Source organism: Pseudopodoces humilis, chromosome 26 (assembly GCF_049639895.1).
Source record: "Pseudopodoces humilis isolate 2021_Gansu_Grassland_sample_001 chromosome 26, ASM4963989v1, whole genome shotgun sequence".
Lineage (NCBI taxonomy): Eukaryota > Metazoa > Chordata > Aves > Passeriformes > Paridae > Pseudopodoces > Pseudopodoces humilis.
This window is the reverse complement of record NC_142225.1, coordinates 5,911,757-5,931,632: the sequence shown is the minus strand read 5'-3', so window position 1 is coordinate 5,931,632 and position 19,876 is coordinate 5,911,757. Positions and strand designations below refer to the sequence as shown.

At 52.9% G+C, this 19,876-nt stretch overlaps 1 protein-coding gene across 1 annotated transcript; it reads right to left on the bottom strand.

The window, feature by feature from the left end:
* Positions 1-21: 21 nt before the first annotated feature.
* Positions 22-14,242, bottom strand: CAMK1G (calcium/calmodulin dependent protein kinase IG). The gene is made up of 13 exons (XM_088067102.1): positions 14,089-14,242; positions 10,381-10,498; positions 7,898-8,026; positions 7,282-7,356; positions 6,500-6,638; positions 6,285-6,408; positions 5,695-5,770; positions 5,184-5,296; positions 3,907-3,985; positions 2,837-2,924; positions 1,762-2,189; positions 1,271-1,387; positions 22-385 (listed from the first exon to the last, which is right to left on the bottom strand). The coding sequence occupies exons 2-12, from the start codon at positions 10,470-10,472 to the stop codon at positions 1,294-1,296; spliced, it is 1,437 nt and encodes a 478-aa protein (XP_087923228.1). The 5' UTR covers positions 10,473-10,498; positions 14,089-14,242; the 3' UTR covers positions 22-385; positions 1,271-1,293.
* Between the last annotated feature and the right edge of the window lie 5,634 nt (positions 14,243-19,876).

Below are 19,876 nucleotides of genomic sequence, written 5' to 3'. Positions count from 1 at the left end.
ACTCCCCGAGGCTGAGGAGAGGGTGAGGGCTGTGAAAACCACGGGAATGAAGCTCTGCATGGCTTTGGTTTATGGGGATGGTGTGCAGCGCATTTGTGCCTTGACAACTCAGCAGGGTACAGAAAGCAGAAGCTCGTAGCACTGATGATGCTCTATGGTAATGTACACTGGGTGTGGGAGCAGGAGCCCCAGGCCTTCCCTCGCCTCCTCCCAGCTGGAATGATCCAGAAACACCGGAGCAGTGATGGATCCTGGCACTGCTGTGCCCTGTCCCCAGCTGGACACTGCTCTCCAGAGCTGCTCAAGGGGCAGAGCCTCCTTTCCTGCTCACACTGGCCGCGTCTGCCTCTGGAGTGCAGAAAAGAGTAAAAGAGCCCTTCTGGTTCTGCAAGAGAGAGAATTCCAGGTGAGGACTGGGCTTTGGCACTGCCCAGCTCCCTGCAGGACAAGCTGCTGCTAATGAGCTGCAGTGGGGACAGGGACAGCTCCATCCCGTTGAGGGCTGCAAAGGTTGTCACAGCACTGAGGGTTGGAATGGCCCCCTTTGGAGTCTGGGGGGCTCTAACTCACATTTGTCTCTGCTCTTCATCCTTTGTGCGTCACAGTCCTGTTCAAACGAGCTCATCAGCAGAGACTGGCACAGGACATGAGAGGAGGGAGTTCCCTTGATGTCGCTTTTGAGGAGAGCTCTGCCAGCAGGAGCTCACCTCTGGGATATTTGGATCTAACAGCAAAGCTTCTCGCTGCTCACACCCAAAGTGGTGCAAATGATAACAGGACTGAGCCAAGCTGTGGTCAAACAGGATCAAACCTGCATCGTTTTACTCTGCTTTGCAAAATGAGCATCTCTGGGCTCTGCTCACAAAGACATTCAAGCCTGCCTGGGCCAGGTCTGGGAAGGAGACGTGCTGAGCTCTGGGCCTGCAGGTCTCAATTCCAGCCGAGGGACAGGTCTGCATCAGCATTTCCCCCACAAAATCATTGTGGAGTTTGGTATGACAAAGCCCTGCTTGGCTTCCTGTCTCACATTCCTGGGAAACCTCGAGGTGATGTAGAAGCTGGGTTCCGAGTCAGTGGCGTGGCCCTGATGGAAGCTGAGAGCTGACTCATTGCTGGAGAGGTGGAGGGTTTGGTGAAAGGCTTTTTCTCTTGCAAAAACCCGGGTTTGTTTATTTAATGTACAATCACTGTGCTATCTGTGCCTTTCCCTTTTGCCTGCCCTAATTGGATTAATTAAGAGCAGCTGATGATTGGATTGCAGGGCACTCACCTCTGACAGTGTGGCTGCCTCCATCACATGATCAAACAAACTCCAGTTTGCCCAGTGCCACAGTGAGACGAGTGTTTACTGGTTTTCACTGGAACGAGAACCTCTGACTTGAAATGGCTGGGTGGGAATGGGTGAAAGGGAACAGAAAGAAAAGAAATAGCAATTATTTACGATCATTCTGTAGGGGAATTGTGGTGTCAATGTACAGAACATCAGCTGTGAGAGCAGAGCAGGGCTGGGTGCAGCCCCTGCGGCCAAGGCAGGCTCTGCCCTCAGCACATTGAACCACTGGTAACTTCTGGAAAAGCAGCGTGTTCCAGAGCCTGGGACACACAGGACAGCCCGGGCTGGGCACAGCTTCCAGCCAAAGCAAGCACTGCTCATCCCTCCCCTTCTCCCTCCTGCTGGCTCCTGTGCCAGGCCTCTCCTTCCAGGGATGGTCATTCCCATGCACTTTGCTGGGAGTTCATGGCAGTGACCTGGATACCTACTGGGATTTTGAAGACTTTTTCAGCAGCACTGTCTCAGAGCAGGAGGACACCTTTGTCTTCTCATGGCCCACACAGGAGGGGCTGCAGCCACAGGAGCTCCTGCCCGGGGGGCTGTGGGTGTCCGGCAGGGCCAGGCTGCTGTTCCCGGGCAGGGATCCTTCCTCCAGGGGGCTTGGCAGCTCTTCCTGCACCATTCCCGTGTCCTGCTCGGGCTGAGAGGGTTTGGGTGGCTTTGGGTGCCCCTGCGAGGGGCCCTGAGCCGTGTCCTTGTCCTCGCTGGGCGCTGCTGGCAGGGGGGTCCCCGAGGGGCTGCTGGGCCTGGGGGGCTCTGAGGGCTCAGTGACAGGGACAGAGCCCTCGGCTGCCCCGTGGCCGCTCATGTGCAGCTTCTTCATGTGGTGCACAACGGCTGCGGCGTTGAAGGCTTGCTGGGGATGAGACAAAAACCCCAGTGAGCAGCTGGTGATGCCAGGACACTCTGTCCCCTCCAGGTGACACCAGGCACAGCTGGTGATGCCAGGACACTCTGTCCCCTCCAGGTGACACCAGGCACAGCTGGTGATGCCAGGACACTCTGTCCCCTCCAGGTGACACCAGGCACAGCTGGTGATGCCAGGACACTCTGTCCCCCACCCCCAGGTGACACCAGGCACAGCTGGTGATGCCAGGACACTCTGTCCCCCACCCCCAGGTGACACCAGGCTGCCAGCACTGACTGCTTGGGATGGGCACATTCCTGCCATTAACACCACGTTTTCCATCCACTGCAAGCTGCTGATGCTTTTGGAGTTCACAGCTGCTTCCAGCCGAGGAAGATGGGGCACAGCTGGAAATGCCCCCCTGCCCTCTGCTCTCCTGGTGAGGCCCCTCGATGTTTGTGGTGGATCTCCCAGCTCACTGTGCAGCAGGGAATATTGCTCCAAACAGCCTGTGAACATCAGCTGCAGGCACTGCCAGCTCTGGAGGATCCCAGCTTTTGGGTGATACCCACCCAGCTGAAGCCTGCTCAGCGCTGGCTCACAGCAGCTGCATTTGTTGGTGAAATGGCTGTGGGCTCCCAGCAGCAGCCACTTACCCTCCATTTGCTCTTTGCGAAGTTTTTCTGGATCTGAGCGCTGACAGATGGGTAGATGTCACGGTGAAGGGCTGTATTTCCATTAATCCTGCAGATGGGAAGAGGAGAAAATGGGCTCGTAGGCAGATGGCATTTGTAAGGCATTCCACATTCTGGAAGCACTGAACTGCTTTGTACGTTCAATCAGCAATAATTAAACCCAAAGGAAAAACAGCAACAAAATGTAACACAAACACACACTTCAAAGCCTGGGAAAGCTCAGGGTGGGATTTCTCCCCTGCCTCTGTTTGTGGAGGCAAATATGCACAAATTGCATCTTTAATTATTCATCATTTGCTTGCTTTGCACACGAGGAGCCAGCCCGGGAGCGCGGGGGAGGCGGTGACGTTAAAGATGGGGTGGGGACACTCCTGATCGTGGGGACATTCCTGATCCCTGGGACATTCCTGGTCCTGGGGATGCTCCTGATCCCTGGGACATTCCTGATCCTGGGGATGCTCCTGATCCTGGGGACACTCCTGATCCTGGGGACATTCCTGATCCCTAGGACATTCCTGATCCTGGGGATGCTCCTGATCCCTGGGGACACTCCTGATCCTGGGGACACTCCTGATCCTGGGGATGCTCCTGGTCCTGGGGACATTCCTGATCTTGGGGACATTCCTGATCCTGGGGATGCTCCTGATCCCTGGGGACATTCCTGATCCTGGGGACATTCCTGATCCTGGGGACATTCCTGTTCCTGGGGACATTCCTGATCCCTGGGACATTCCTGGTCCTGGGGATGCTCCTGATCCTGGGGATGCTCCTGATCCCTGGGACATTCCTGGTCCTGGGGACACTCCTGATCCTGGGGACATTCCTGATCCCTGGGGACATTCCTGATCCTGGGGACATTCCTGTTCCTGGGGACATTCCTGATCCTGGGGACATTCCTGATCCTGGGGACACTCCTGATCCTGGGGACATTCCTGATCCTGGGGACATTCCTGTTCCCTGCTCCCAGCACATGGAGCCCATGGAGCAAGAGCTGGGGGCTGCAGAATCCCCGTGGCCACCCCGAGCCTCACCACGGGTGCCGCAGGGCCTCCTCACAGGTGAACCTCGCGCTCGGGTTCTTCTCCAGTAAATGCCGGATGAAGTCCTTGGCTGTTTGGGAAAGGGGGAAAAAGCAGAGAGAGGTTATCTCCTTCTTCTTCTTCCCAGAGCTGATCCTAACAGAGCCTGGGAAATGCTGCTGGAGCCCTGAGGAGAAAGGCCTTGGTATCACTGCACCAAGGGAGGTTCAGGTTGGATATTGGGAAAAATTCCTTCACTGAAAAAGTGGCCAGGCATTGGAAGGGGCTGCTCAGGGCAGTGGTGGAGCCACCATCCCTGGAAGTGCTCAAAAAATGAGTAGATGGTGATGTGGTTTGGTGGGCATGGTGGGATTCAAAGGCTGGACTTCATCTTGGAGATCTTTTCCAACCTTAATAATTCTGTGATTACTCCAGTAGAGGAAGATTCTTATAGTGACAGGCTCCAGATGAAAAAACAGCAACTCTGGATGTACCAAACTTCACTCTTAGATTGTGTGAATTGGAGTTGAATTATTCACCTAAAAAGATAACTCTAAAAAGCCATGAAGTGCAGGCTGAGCAGATTTAGAAGTTGCCCTGAAGAGCTCTTACATCTCTCCCCTTTTTTTTCCTTTGTTTTTCTTGCAGGAAGGATTGTGATGTTTGTTATTAAGCCCCAGCACACCCCCTGCTAGGTCTGTTTGTTTGTTTGTGTAAAAGATTGATGCTGAAATAAGCCGTGAGGATGCTGCCTGCAGGGAGCTGTGCACAGGGGAGCTCCACGAGCAGCTCAGCTGGTGAAGTGGTGGCTGACAGGACAGAGGGAAAAAATGGGGGAAAAAACCTCAGTTTGCCTTCTTAGAGAATCCCAGAATGATTTGGGTTGGAAGGAGCCCTAAAGCACCAGCTGCCATGGGCAGGGGCACCTCTCACTGGGCCAGCCTGGCCTTGGGCACTTCCAAGGGAAATCCAGGCCCCCTCAGTGATGATTTGTGAAAATCAGGGTTGCAAGAACCACGCCTCAGCTGAGGGTGCTGCGTTCCAGGCACCCCCTCTCTGCCAGGGCAGCTTCGCTTTGGCATCACCCCCTGATTTATCATTTATAGTTTCTTCTCCCTGAGGAGATGGAGCCTCTGATCACCCCCACATCCAAGGGTTTGTTGCTGTGTGAGGGGCTCAGGTCTGAGCTCCAGCCCTCCCCAGCCCTGGGGGAGCTCAGGGCGTTCAGGGCTCGGGGGATTTGGGATGGGTGGGATGGGGTGTGGAGCTCCCCAGCCCCAGAGCTTTACCTGACTCCGAGATATCGTCCCAAAACGGAGACTCAAACTCGTAGTAGCCTTCTTTAATCTTTTCAAAGAGTTTGGATTCGGTTTCTTCATAGAAGGGGGGGTACCCACAGAGCCTGGAACAGAGCAGAGAGCCGGGGCCCTCAGTGCCAGCACGAGCGGGCACAGCCTGTGGAGCTGCCCACTCCTCACTGCTCAGGGCATCAGCAAATCTGATTTAACAAAGAGTTAAAACTTCACTGCAGCAGCGAGGGGACAAAGGCACAGCTGGTACCGAGCTGAGCAGTGTGGGAGGAAACGAAACAAAAAGTACCCGGGAAGATGGAATGGTATTTGGAGAAAAACAAAGCATCGGATGAGGCACAGAACAGAGCAAACGCGATTCCTTTCATCTCCGCTCCCGATTCCCCACATCCTTTAATTCCCGTGCTTAGGAGGAACTGGGTGCTGTGCTCCACAGAAAAAGGGGAGGTGGAAACAGGAGAGCTCTGGGGTGCTGCTGGATCCTACTCACAGGATGTAGGTGATGACCCCGATGGACCAGCAGTCCACGGCTTTGCTGTATGGCTTCTGCGCCAGCACCTCGGGGGCTGCGGGACAGCAAAACCAAATCCTGATTTCAATTCAAAAATGGATCCTCCAGCCCTGGGAAAAGCAGGACTTTCAGCCCCAGCTCCCAGCTGAATTGGTCTGTGGTTTTTGTGTCTTTTTTATGCCATTATATGGAAAGAACCACTGACAATCTCTGCCTGCATGCTGAGGTTTAACCAGGGAGCTGCATCCACCCAGTGCAGTCTGGTGGAACGAAACAAAATCCCATTGCATTAAAATATTGTCTATAATTTCTTCAATAAACATTGATAATGTAAATTTAAAAATATATATTAATATAAGAGGCAAATATATTGCCCTCAGAATTACCCTTTTCTTTGCATTTTTGAAATATTGAGATTTTTCAGTCCCTACACTCGCCTATGTGCAGTGCATCTGTGAGTCCCACCTTATTAAACATACTGATTATTTCCTCCCCTTCTTCCAGGCAATGTCCTGGATGTGCACAACCCTTTTTTCCAGGAAATCCACCTCTCCTGCCCCTTGGCTCACCCACATATCCTGGAGTCCCACAGGCCGTGGACATGATCCCGTTCTGCTCCATTTTGGACAGGCCGAAATCCGTGATCATGATTTTGGAGTTCTCCTCGGGGGTGAGGTACAGGAGGTTCTCAGGCTGTGAACAGGGTGGGGTGGTCACAGGGGGAGGGAGAGGAGCAGGAGGGGCAGAGCAGGTGATGATGGTGGGGAACAGAGCCAGGGCTCACCTTCAGGTCCCGGTGCACGATCCCGTTCTCGTGCAGGTATTTCACAGCTGTCAGCACCTGGTGGATCACCAGGCTGGCGTCCTTCTCCGTGTAAACGCCCCGCTCCAGGATCCTGTCAAACAGCTCTCCCCCAGACACCCTGTGGAGACAGCAGCTTAGAAAAGGACTGGACAAAACGTGAACACAGCTTTTGTGTTAGGCCAGCTGAGTTTCTGGTCCTTTTACAGCAGCTTTTGGGAGGCTGAGGCTGTTGGATGCTCCTGGCTGCGATTCCAGGCTGCCACTGGGGATTGCTGGAGCCTGGGAAATTTGGGTGAGGTTGTGAGGCAAGTTCTGGTAGGGCTGAGCTGCAGGTACCCAGCCCTGCCTCAGGCTGCACTCCACAAGTGCTTACAGGGCTTTGTTCTTGACTAAATTTGCAGTTAAGCAGCAGCAGCCGGGTGCTCAGAGCTCCTTCTCTGCTGCTGACACGGTGCCCATTCCATTTCTAGAAACCCTGCGTGGCACAGCTTTAATTAGAAATACTTCTGTCTCTGCCCTGCTAAACTGTGAGGAATTCATTTGCATAAATAGATCCAAATCACGGTTCAGAAAGTTGCTGTTAGGATGGGGATGGGCCAAGGTGCCTCAAGGAGCGTCCAGGTTGGTTCCAAGCTCGGCACTGAGGGTGTTTGGATGGCCCTTGAGGGGCTCTGGGTGCAGGTGCTGGAACCTCAGCCTCACCCTGCTCCTGCCCTGTCCTTCCTCTGTGGCCCCAGGGAAATGGCTCTGCTGGTACTCACAGCTGCATCACCAGGTAGAAGTGGGTTGTGCTCTCATAAATATCTTCTAAAGTCACAATGTTTTCGTGCTTTATTCTGCAAAGGGAAATGTGGGTCAGAAACAAATCCTGCCAAGGACAGAAGGGGCTTCTGAGGTGGAAAACCCGGCAGTCATCTTGCTTTAATCACCAGGGAAAGCTCACTGGGGTGTTCTGGGGCTGCTGTCCCTCCCCCTGGGTGGCAGAGATCACTGATGCCCACCCAATTCCTTTTGGAGCACCAGGCACCATCAGTGGGGGGACCAGCACATCAGGAATGATCCTTTTCAAAGCACCCAGCACATCAGGAATGATCCTTTTTAAAGCACCCAGAACATCAGGAATGATCCTTTTTAAAGCACCCAGCACATCAGGAATGATCCTTTTTAAAGCACCCAGCACATCAGGAATGATCCTTTTTAAAGCACCCAGCACATCAGGAATGATCCTTTTTAAAGCACCCAGCACATCAGGAATGATCCTTTTTAAAGCACCCAGCACATCAGGAATGATCCTTTTTAAAGCACCCAGCACATCAGGAATGATCCTTTTTAAAGCACCCAGCACATCAGGAATGTTCCCTGGCCTGTCACACTCACTTTTTCAGCACTGCTATTTCGTTCTCCAAGCTGCTGTCCCTGTTGAGAGGAGACTTCTTGATGCATTTCAGAGCAAAGAGCTTGCCAGTGCTTTTCTGCTTCACCAGGAAAACTTCGGAGAAGGCACCTCTGCAGAGAGGGGGAGAAGCTGCATTTCAGGGGGTGCTGCTGCATTTCAAGGGGTGCTGCTGCATTTCAGGGGGTGCTGCTGCATTTCAGGGGTGCTGCTGCATTCCAGGGGGTGATGCTGCATTTCAGGGGTGCTGCTGCATTTCAGGGGGTGCTGCTGCATTTCAGGGGTGCTGCTGCATTTCAGGGGGTGCTGCTGCATTTCAGGGGTGCTGCTGCATCTCAAGGGGTGCTGCTGCATCTCAGAGGGTGCTGCTGCATTTCAGGGGGTGCTGCTGCATTTCAGGGGTGCTGCTGCATTTCAGGGGTGCTGCTGCATTTCAGGGGGTGCTGCTGCATTTCAGGGGTGCTGCTGCATCTCAAGGGGTGCTGCTGCATCTCAGAGGGTGCTGCTGCATTTCAGGGGGTGCTGCTGCATTTCAGGGGGTGCTGCTGCATCTCAGAGGGTGCTGCAGCATTTCAGGGGTGCTGCAGCATTTCAGGGGTGCTGCTGCATCTCAAGGGGTGCTGCTGCATTCCAGGGGGTGCTGCTTCTGAAAATGGGGAGGCACTGACAGGGAAAACAACGTGGTGGGAACCTGAAGTGGATGCTGATTCTAAAGCTGGGGCTCTCCTGGAGCAGCCCCACGCTCAGGATGTTCAAGGCGAGGTTATGCAATGTAAATAAAACCCCACATTTTTTCCTGTAGAGAAAATGTTAATTGTGCACAGTCCAGCAGGGAGCTGCAGCTTGGGCTGGTGTCACCCAACATTCTGCACATCTAAAATGCAAAACAGCAGGAGGACCCCAGTTAATGTTTAAATTCAGCCTCTGATTGTTCTCCTGGCTGCAGAGGCTGCTGCTCCCTCGGTGCCAAGGTGGCAGTGAGTGGCTGCTCCCCCAGAGCAGCAGGAGCAGGTATTTATAACCTGCCTTGATCCCCAGACCTGTTCCAGCTTTGTCCTGGGGAGCTGAGCACGAGGCTCAGGGCAGTGACAGTGACACCGGGCCAGTCCTCACTAATCCTCATCAAGCCAGCAGCTCGTTAATTGGGGCCATGAAACGGGACCTGCTCTGAGTCTGCCAAGCCCTGCAGGGAGCTGAGGGCAGGGCAAGGAAGGGCAGTGCCGTGGACCTGGGGGAAACTGATAACACCTTGCAGGTGGTTTTGAGTCCCAGATCTTCATTTCAGTTCTTCAGAGAGCTGAAGTGATGCATGTGGGGAAAAAATCCCAATTTCTAATGCCACATTTTCCTATTAAACAAATAGGAAATGAACAACCTACAAATCAGCTGCTGGGGCATCTGTTCTACATCTCTGTCCTAAACAGTTTATAATAATTATGCCCCTTATTAAAAATGATGAATCAACAAGTGGGCTAGGAGAGAACAAAGCTTTTGCTAACCTCATTCCTTTAGCGAAAGCTGCTGGATAATTCAATTAATCTCTGAGGCTGACAAGGCACAGAATTTGGAGTAGCTGCTGCTTTGGGAGCTTTGTCGTGGGCTCGGAAGTCACAGAAAATTTGTCCATGACAGAACTTGCTGGTGGAGGTAATTCAATTCCTCCCCCAGCACCTTGGAAATGTTTTGTTGTCTCATCCCCATGAATAGGCAAATTAAGCTGTTAACGCACAGGGAGGGATTGTACAACTCCAACATCCTTGTTTTTGTTTCATTCCCCAAGTGAGTCAGGGCTCCTGAGCTAAATATACAACTCGTTATTGTAACTCCTCTGCTGCGCCAGCCCCTGACCTTGCAGGAGTGGGGCAAAATCCTCCTGCTCCGAGGCTCCCTGAGGGTCAGAGGGGCTGGAGGGAAGGGCTGGGGGTACCTGGGGATGGAGGGAAGGGCAGGGGGTACCTGGGGATGTGTCTGGGGATGGAGGGAAGGGCAGGGACACCTGGGGATGGAGGGAAGGGCAGAGGTACCTGGGGATGGAGGGAAGGGCTGGGGTACCTGGGGATGTGTCTGGGGATGGAGGGAAGGGCTGGGGGTACCTGGGGATGGAGGGAAGGGCAGGGGGTACCTGGGGATGGAGGGAAGGGCAGGGGTACCTGGGGATGGAGGGAAGGGCAGGGGTACCTGGGGATGGAGGGAAGGGCAGGGGGTACCTGGGGATGGAGGGAAGGGCAGGGGTACCTGGGGATGGAGGGAAGGGCAGGGGTACCTGGGGATGGAGGGAAGGGCAGGGGCACCTGGAGCTGTGCCTGGGGCTGGAGGGAGCTTTGGGAAGGGTGAGGCAGGAATGGCAGCAGCAGATCCTGGGACCCCTCAGTGCTCCTGGCCTGGGTCCCTGGGACACTGGGCAGGGCCAGGAGGGCCTGGGCAGCCGGGGCTGGGCTGCTCCTGCCCGGGGACAGCTGCTACTCACGATCCCAGGGCCTCCATGAAGATGAAGGTTTTGCGGATGTTGCTGGTCTGCTTCTTCCAGGAGCCGCTGCCATCCTCTTCCTTGCACCCCATCTCCTCCAGAGTGGAATTGGGGAACGCTGGGGAGAGGAGGAGGAGAGGTCACTGACATGGTCTGTGTTGGGAGGAAGCCCAGCACTCCCCAGTTAGAGCTGGAATTAGAGCTGGCCACGGTCTGGGAGGTGTAAAATGCTCCACAAACCCCTCAGCATCGTAATGAGATCGGGTCTAAGGACTGGAGGGACACTGGAAGGTGAGAAAGGAACCTGGAAACAAGGGAAAAATAGATATAAAAGTGACCCTGGGCAGCAGGGGCACCGGGAGCATCCCTGGATGTGTGGAGCATCCCTGGGTGTGTGGAGCATCCCTGGGTGTGTGGAGCATCCCTGGGTGTGTGGAGCATCCCCTTCCCAGAGCAGGAAGGGAGCCAAAGGCCGTGGGACACAGCTGAGCCTTCAGAAGACAAAGCAAAAGCTTTCATGGATGTTTTTTATCCCTTTGGAAAAGGCAGAGAAAAAGCTGAAAGGTCTTTTTTTCATGAGACAGTTTAGATATTGGATTCCTCCTGAACCTACTTTATCTCCTTAATTAGCACGTTTGCAGGGTTTTCAGCTCCTTGACACAATTTTTAAAGGTTAATTTAACATTATTGAAACCAAAATTGACTCAATTGTAAACAGTTGAAGGCTTCAGTCCATAAAAATCACCAAAGGCCTCATGAACTTGACCTTTATTTACCTCTTGGTTTCTGATGCCTGTGTACCTCACAGAAATACAGCTCCTTCTGGAACCCAGCCTTATCTTGCTGTTTGAAATCAGGGAAGGCCAAAAGTCCTTCACAAAAATACTGATCAATCAGTAGAAACCTTTCTGACAATTATTTTAAGTCCCTGGAGGATGTTTTCTTTACAGTCACCTGCCCATCCCAAATCCACAGATCTGGAATATCACAGAGAGAGAATTTGCTGGCTGAGACATCCAGCTGGTGATGGCAGGTGAGTTTTATCCACTTCAAATAAATGTCAGACCTGGCAGGGTGGGAAAACTGAGAGGAACTCTCTGTTCCTCTCCCAGGCTGCTGTCAACCAGAGGATACAAGGTGAAAAAAGAGAAAAAAAAACCCAAGTAGGTCAGGCTGGCCCTGGGGACAAGTGGCATTTTGGGCTCCTGTGCTGAAGCACATCCTGGTTGGGGCCAGCTCCGTGGGACAGAGGGAACAGGGCAGAGAAACCCTGGTGCACTGGGCAGAGGTGACAGTCCCCACCATGGCACTGGGGTGATGCACACCCAGCCCTGAGAGTTTGGCCCCTTCGAGCCCAAGGGTTAATTTTGCCCAATCCTGGCTCATTTCAGCTCCATTCCCGGAGTGTTTTGATGTTTAATTCCTTGTGAATTCAACAAGTTCCCTATTTTAGGGGGAATTTTGCTCCCAAGGGAAGGTAGTACCATGTTTTCCTGCTTCTCCTGTGAATCATCTGCTCGTCCCAGCGTGCTCCTGCTGTCACTCTCTGTGTGGCACTCGGTGCTGGGGACAGGCTGCCTGAGAGCTCTCACTCCCTACACGTGGATTTGATTTCCTGCCTTCTCACTTCTTCTGTGCCATCATCAGCAAGTCATTTCCTGCCTGCCCTCGCCTCTCTGCGAGGAAGAGGAGTAAATGCTGCTGTTCTGAGAGCAGAATAATGGAATGTTTGAGTTCCTGAGGTGTTCAGCTGCACCCTGTGGGGGGTGGAAGGGAATGGTCTTTAAGGCCCCTTCCAGCCCAAACCATCCTGGGATTCCAGAGGTGCTCAGGTGAGGGACACTTGCCCTCTTTGCTCCTGCTGGATCACATCCTTCCCCGTGGCTTGTCCTCCTTTGGCACAAGAGTTTGCCAAGGGCTTGGTGCAGGACACAGAGGCCTCTTGGTGCAGCCACAATTATGGGATCGGGAGAATGAGAATTCCCTGAGTCTCTGGGAGCTCAGCTTTGTCTCTCACTCTGGTTAAATCACCTGTTGCACTTCACAGCAATGTTTGATGGATTTCTTGTTTATCTTTTATTATTTATTCAAGCTCTGGTGCAACAACCCCAAAACCCCAGAGGAGTTTGGGTTGAAGGGACCTTAAAGCCCCTCCAGTGCCACCCCTGCCATGGCAGGGACACCTCCCACCATCCCAGGCTGCTCCAGCCCCAATGTCCAGCCTGGCCTTGGGCACTGCCAGGGATCCAGGGACAGCCCCAGCTGCTCTGGGCACCCTGTGCCCTTCCCAGTGCCCTCAGCTGTGCCAGGGCTGGGATGTGGATGTCCCAAACCCGGCTTTGTGGATGGGCTCGCTCAGCTGCTCCCTCCTGCCCCACAGGAATGGGAACATGGCACGAGTTGGGCAAACACCTGGGACTGGCAGCTTGCCCTGCTCTGTGTCCACCTGACACTGCCACCCCTGCCGTGCCCTCCTTCAGCTCAGCTCCATCCTGATCCCGTCCAGGTGTGCCTGGGGACACATCCCAGCCCCATCCTGACCCATCCCAGCCCCATCCTGACCCCATCCAGGTGTGCCTGGGGACACATCCCAGCCCCATCCTGACCCCATCCAGGTGTGCCTGGGGACACATCCCAGCCCCATGCACACACAGGCACCTCTGGCCTCTTGGAATTCCCGTTATTTTCAGCCCTGATCCCAAAGGGGCTGCGGTGCCCCTTTGCCCGTTCACCTCCCAGCAGTGCAAGCACCCCGGGGCGCCAGGGTTGTGTAATGAGATTAGAAAGCTCATTAATTAACGCAGGTGAGAACCTCTGGAGCTGAGAACGGAGTGCATAGCACGGCTTTAGTTTGTGGAGCCTCCCCCTGCCCCACCACAACGAAGCCAGCAACACTCAGGGTTCGGCTGAGTTTGTATTCCAGACAGAAGGGAATAAACAAGTTTGATATCAATGTCTGACCTACAGCCTGAGCCAACAAACTGCTCTGCTCTGTCTGATCCAGCTCAACGCTGCTCAGAGCACAAGGGATGTTGTTATGACCTTGCTTAAGTCTTTCCCGAGGAAATTTGTTCTGTTTCCACATCCCACGGCAACAAACCCGTCTGCAGCCAGACCCTGCTTCTGAATGGGGGCTCTGCATTAGCAGAATGATTGTAAGTCATGATTAATGGTCTCATGACAAACTTCCATGTGCAGGGGGAACATGCAGCTTTCAGGGGCTTGCCTTTGGAATTAGAAGTTTATAGGAAAAAAAAGGAGAATACAAATTCAAAGGGCTTTGATTAAAAAAAAAAAATAAATAAAAATACAGCAAAGCAAGCAAACGTGCATGTGGATGAATGAATGAATGAATGAAGTGCCAGGGCAGCATCGTGGTCAGGGACAAAAGAGCAAGGAATTGAAAGCACGAGCTCGCCATTAAAAACAAAGCCACGTCAAAGCTCCTGTATTCCCCCCACCACGCCATCCCTTCCCAGGCAACTTGGGCAAAATCTCCATTTTCATTATAAATACCCCGGATCCCCTAAAACAGTTTGGGTGTAAAATGCCAGAGCTTTCTATGAAACTGCTGGACACAAGATGAGTGCACGGAGGAGAAGTCCTCCGGTATTTCCCTGCCACAAGATGAAACCCATTGGAGAGCAGAGCAGGTGAGCAGGGATCAGGAGCAGCAGAGGCTCGGAAGGAAAAGGATATTTTGCTTACCCCAGTCAGCACAGACAAAGCAACTCCTGCTGGCTGCCGGCGCTCAGCTCCGAGTCTGCGGGGATTAGAGCTCGGTGAGGAGGAGGAGGAGGAGGAGGAGGAGGAGGAGGAGATGGAGCCCGGAGCTGGTGAGCAGGGAGCCCCCAGGGCCCCGGGGATAGCGCAGCAGGGCTGGGGGTCCCAGCGGGCTCAGGGATGGAGCTCGGGGCGCAGCGGCCGCTCCTCGCCTCGCTCGGCACTGACACAGCCCAGGTGGACGCAAATAGAATCTGCCTTCATCAAACACACGACTCCTCGGGCTGGGGAAACCGCCCCGTTCTCCTCGGGATGGCGCTGGGAGCCCGGGGGGCTGGGATGGGGTCTCCCAGCAGGAGCTGCAGCTCTGGGAAGGGGATGCTCCTCGGTCTCCAAACAGCACAAAGCCATGGGAACCATCCCCGAGCAGAGCTTTATCTGCACACCCCGATTTGGGGATGTTTTACCCCACACAATGGCTCTATTCCGACTTTCCAAACCTCCCTGGGAGTGCCTGCTCAAGCGCAGCACATATGAATAGAGGAAATATTAATAATTCTTTCAACCTTTTCTACAGTGTGGGATTTTTACAGCTGGCAATAACAACTTTACTGACTGCATCCTCAGTTGATTTACACTGCCATCTAGAATAATGCATGGAAAGAGTCCATATCACTGTGAAGTTTAGTTTTATGTCAGGAATAAATCAGCTCTGAGGCAACACTTGAGAACCACATTCTTCTCCTCAATCTCTTTTCCCTCAGCAGCTTGGTTCCAAGGCAAAGGCTCTTTGGTGCTCCTGTCTTGGCTCCATCTCTGGGAGCTCCTCCGGGATTTTGGTCGGGATTCCTGGCTGTGCCTCTGAATGTGCAGCTTTCCTTTAGTGCAAGGTTTCGGTGGAATTTGGGTTTTTCACCTGTGGGGTGAGGAGGAGCCATTCCCACTGCTGGGGGGAGACACCGGAGTGATGTGAGAGCTTTATCAGGGGTGTTTGTTGGGGGGGTTATTTGGTTTATTGGAGGGGTTGATTAGGGGGTTTATTTGGTTTATTAGGGGAGTTTATCATGGGGGTTTACTGGGGGGGGTTAATTAGGGAATTTAAATAGGGGGTTTATTAGAGGGGTTTATTAGGGAAGATTTTGGGGTATTTTTGGGGGTTTATTAGAGGGGTTTATTAGGGAAGAGTTTTGGGGTTTATTAGGGGGGATTTTTGGGGTTTATTAGAGGGGTTCATTAGGGAAGATTTTGGGGGATTTTTGGGGGTTTATTAGAGGGGTTTATTAGGGGAGATTTTTGGGGTTTATTAGGGGGGATTTTTGGGGTTTATTAGGGGAGATTTTGGGGTTTATTAGGGGGGATTTTTGGGGTTTATTAGGGGAGATTTTGGGGTTTATTAGGGGAGATTTTGGGGTTTATTAGGGGGGATTTTTGGGGTTTATTAGGGGGAGATTTTGGGGTTTATTAGGGGGGATTTTTGGGGTTTATTAGGGGGGATTTGGGGGTTTATTCGGAGGGTTTTTTGTGTTTATTAGGGGGGATTTTTGGGTTTTATTGGGGGGGATTTTGGGGTTTATTAGGGGAGATTTTTGGGTTTATTAGGGGGGATTTTTGGGGTTTATTAGGGGAGATTTTGGGGTTTATTAGGGGGATTTTTGGGGTTTATTAGGGGGGATTTTTGGGGTTTATTAGGGGAGATTTTTGGGTTTATTAGGGGGGATTTTTGGTGTTTATTGGGGGGATTTTGGGGTTTATTAGGGGGGATTTTGGGGTTTATTAGGGGGGATTTTTGGGGTTTATTAGGGGGGATTTTTGGGGTTTATTAGGGGGGATTTGGGGGTTTATTGGGGGGATTTTTGTGTTTATTAGGGGGGATTTTGGGGTTTATTAGGGGGGATTTTTGGGTTTATTAGGGGGGATTTGGGGGTTTATTAGGGGGGATTTGGGGGTTTATTAGGGGGGATTTTGGGGTTTATTAGGGGGGATTTTTGGGGTTTATTAGGGGGGATTTTTGGGGTTTATTAGGGGGGGATTTTTGGGGTTTATTAAGGGGTTCACAGCCGTGCTGGGGTGGTTTGGAGGAGTTCAGGGCACAGGTGAGGAGCACAAAGGGGAGCTGTGACAGCCCTGGGTGCCCACGCCTCGCCTCGCTCTTGCAGAACCCGCTGTAAACGTGTCACAAATCCCCGACTGCAGCAGGGCCCTGCTGGGCATCACCAGCACTTGGAGGAGGAAAAAACATTGCTGAGAAAAAGGAAGGAGAGCAGAGCTCTTCGGCTGCAGCATTCCCACATCGCCGGAGCTCGGCCTTCAGAAAATCTGAGAAAAACACCAACACCTGCAGGAGTGAGGGGGAAGAGGGGGAAGAGCTCCCCCGAGGGCTGTGCTGGGCAGGGATCGATGGAGATGGTGGCTCCTGACCTTGCCTGATGGAAATCTGGGACAGCAGCAACGCAGTTCAGGGACTTGTGCTGAGCTCTCCGTGGGCTCGAGCTGAAATAGCAGTTATTAACCAAAAGCAGCTGAGAAAGAGGCACTGCTGGCTCTGCTGGTGTGAATCAGACTGAGGGGGTGTGAGGGAAGCAGCAGAATGTTCAGCACAGCAGCTCCTCTGCCCGGGGTCAGCTGCTGTTATCCCCATCCCTGGGCAGGAGCACCTGCAGCACGCCTGGGAGCTTTGGCAAAGAGTGGGGAAAGGAAAAAACATCTCCTGAGCGTCATCAAAAAGATGGAGAGGGACTTTTTATAGAGGCAGCTGGTGAGAGGACAAGGAGGAGTGGTTCTGAAGTAAAGGAGGGAAGATTTAGAGTGGGTGTTGGGAGGGAATTTCTCCCTGGGAGGGAGGTGAGGCCCTGGCCCAGCTGGGGCTGCCCTGGATCCCTGGCAGTGCCCAAGGCCAGGCTGGACAGGGCTGGAGCAGCTGGGACAGGGGAAGTTGGAAATAGATGATCTTTAATATCCCTTGCCACCCAAAGGCTCTGTGAGAGGGGAACAGGGCCCTGTGCCATGGGGTCATTTCCCACGGGATTTCCCTGAGGGGTTTCAGGAGCAGGATTTTGAGTCAGGACACCCTGGAGGAAAACACAAACAGAGAGAGCAGGGCTGGGGCTTTGCTGGGCTCAGGGGTGCAATCCTGGGTCTGGCTCCAGCACAAGGGCAGCCCCAGCGCCCTGGGGACGTGGGTTACTGGTAATGCTCGCCCTCGATGCCTCTGAAGGTCTTTCCCAACCTAAATCACTCTGTGATTGTGTGTCAGGGTCTGGGGCAGCCCTGCCGAGCTGGAGCATCCCAGGAGCTCCGGGCTGGTGCCAGCAGAGAGCGCTGCAGCACAACACAACCTTGGCAGCAGGAGGAAACCAGCGAGGAAAAGAACATTACTGGTGTAAGAACACGAGTGATGCAGCTGGGATGATCAACAGCTGGCCAGGGGAAGTTATTGTAGCAGAACTCTGAAAGAATGTGTGCTTCAATAACACATTCTTCTCAGTCTGGGAGCATTATTTGCTTTTCTTTGTTGCCCTAAACCAGGGGTTCTGTAAAGCAGGGAGGCTCCTTCATTCATGGCGTGATTGGGAAGGAGCTGAGGTGGGTCTGGGTGCTGATTCTTTGAGTCTACATCGTCTCTACTGGAAAGAGCTGCTCTTTTTCCCCAGGCTTTATTTTTAAAACTTCAGTGGATAAATTGGTGAATGGGTTACCCAAGGAACTCAGGTTTTGCACATTCTCCTTAACCTGGGAATTCTGGTCCTGGAAATACATGGTAACCATTCATTTTAAAATGGCAAAGAATCATGTAATTAGCTCCTGATGAGCACTACAGTTAATTACCCTATTCAGTGGCACATTTACTGCACAGCTTCATTATCTGTCCCTAAATAATTCCATCCATCTCTGGTATCTCCACCATTTCCATAGAAAAGTGCCTTTCTGGGACATATCCCAACCCCTGCACAAACCACCATCCCAAAATTTCCCCAGCAGTCAGGGTCTGGGGGCTTGGGGCTGCGTTTCTCCAACCTGAGCGACTTTTGCTCCACACGAGGAGAGGCTGAGTGAGCGCCCTTGGCCATCCTGCCTGGAATCCCAGCCTCACATTCCCAATCCACAGAGTTCTGACAGTTCATACCCAGAGCTGGGTAAGAGGAAGCCAATTAGGAACCTAAAAGGGCCTTTCATTAGCCTTTTGAAAAACTGGCTGCTAATTATGCAGGTTTGAATAGATGTTTACTCGAGGGGTTAATTACACATCCGTGAAGAGCAGAACTTCATTTGGTGCACTGGGGAGGCTCAGGGAGCTGCTGCTGGCTGTGGGAGCCTCGGGGGGTTCATCCCCTGCAGCCCCTGGGAGAGGCACAGGGAGTGCCCAGCCCTGCCTGGGAAGGGCAGAGCCGATGGGGAGCAGCCAGGGCTGGGCTCTGCTGGGCTTTGCTTTCCCTCTGGGCTGCTGGGTCTGCACCGAGGGCAGCTCCCAGCGCCGTCCCCAGGCTTTGGGATTCCCTGGAAACCTCCTCTGGGAGCAGGAGCACAGCGGGAATGGAACGTCAGCTCCTGCAGAGGTGCCTGCTCTGCCTGGGGACACCTCCCTGCTCTCTGCTCCCACTGCAGAGAAGGTCCAGGGCTCCAGTTGTTACAAAGAAGGCAACAGGAGCAACGGAATCCAGAATTTCCAGAGCCATTCCTTTCACCCCTTGTGATTTCTGTTAAAACCCAGACCTATTAAGGCATTCCCAGCGAAAGAAATCTTTCAGGATGCTGAAATCTGCCCAAAAGACTTTTCCAGGAGCAATTTTTCTTTGTCAGCTTATTGTGAGCAGTAAATAATCAAGGAGATAACTGTACTGTAGAATTTGGTTTGGGGAAGATTCCAATTGGATTTCTCTGGGCCTGTCTCATACAGGATTATGCGTGTTTCAGTTCAGGTTTTTTCCTCCCGGGCCACATTGCAGCTTTAAATCACTTTTTCTATTTTATCTGTGATTACAGGCTTAAGAGCACGAGGGGAAAAAACCCCTCCTGTAAGAGATACACCAACACTATCTTGATCTCTGGTGCTTCTCAGCAGGTTCTAAAGAATTTGGGACAAGGAGCGAGAGGAGCCCTCGTGGCTGGGGAGGAGGAGCAGGCACAGAGCAGCAGGACCAGGGCTGCTTTCTGCAGTGTTTGTTTTGCTTTCCGAGTGATGACAAGCGAGGAAACAAGAGCTGAATTTCACATCTGCTCCAAAGACTCCTCTTACTCTCTGCAAGTAGCCAAAACATATCAGGAGTTGGGAAGACAACACGTCGGAGGGATTTGTGCTTTTTTTTCATCAGCTTGTGGGAAAAGTGGAAGCGAGATGACAAAACATTTCATGAGCAGTCACAGAGTCCGTGTCCCGGCGTGTGGGAGAGCTGAGGCTCACAGGGCTTGCCTGACACTGGGATCTGCATCCAGCAGCCCCTGTGGAGCCCTGGAATTCCCTCCTGGAATTCCCTCCTGGAATGTCCTCCTGGAATTCCCTCCTGGAATTCCCTCATGGAATTCCCTCCTGGAATTCTCTCCTGGAATTCCCTCCTGGAATTCCCTCCTGGAATGTCCTCCTGGAATTCCCTCCTGGAATTCCCTCCTGGAATTCCCTCCTGGAATTCCCTCATGGAATTCTCTCCTGGAATTCCCTCCTGGAATTCCCTCCTGGAATTCCCTCATGGAATTCCCTCCTGGAATTCCCTCCTGGAATTCTCTCCTGGAATTCCCTCCTGGAATTCCCTCCTGGAATTCCCTCATGGAATTCCCTCCT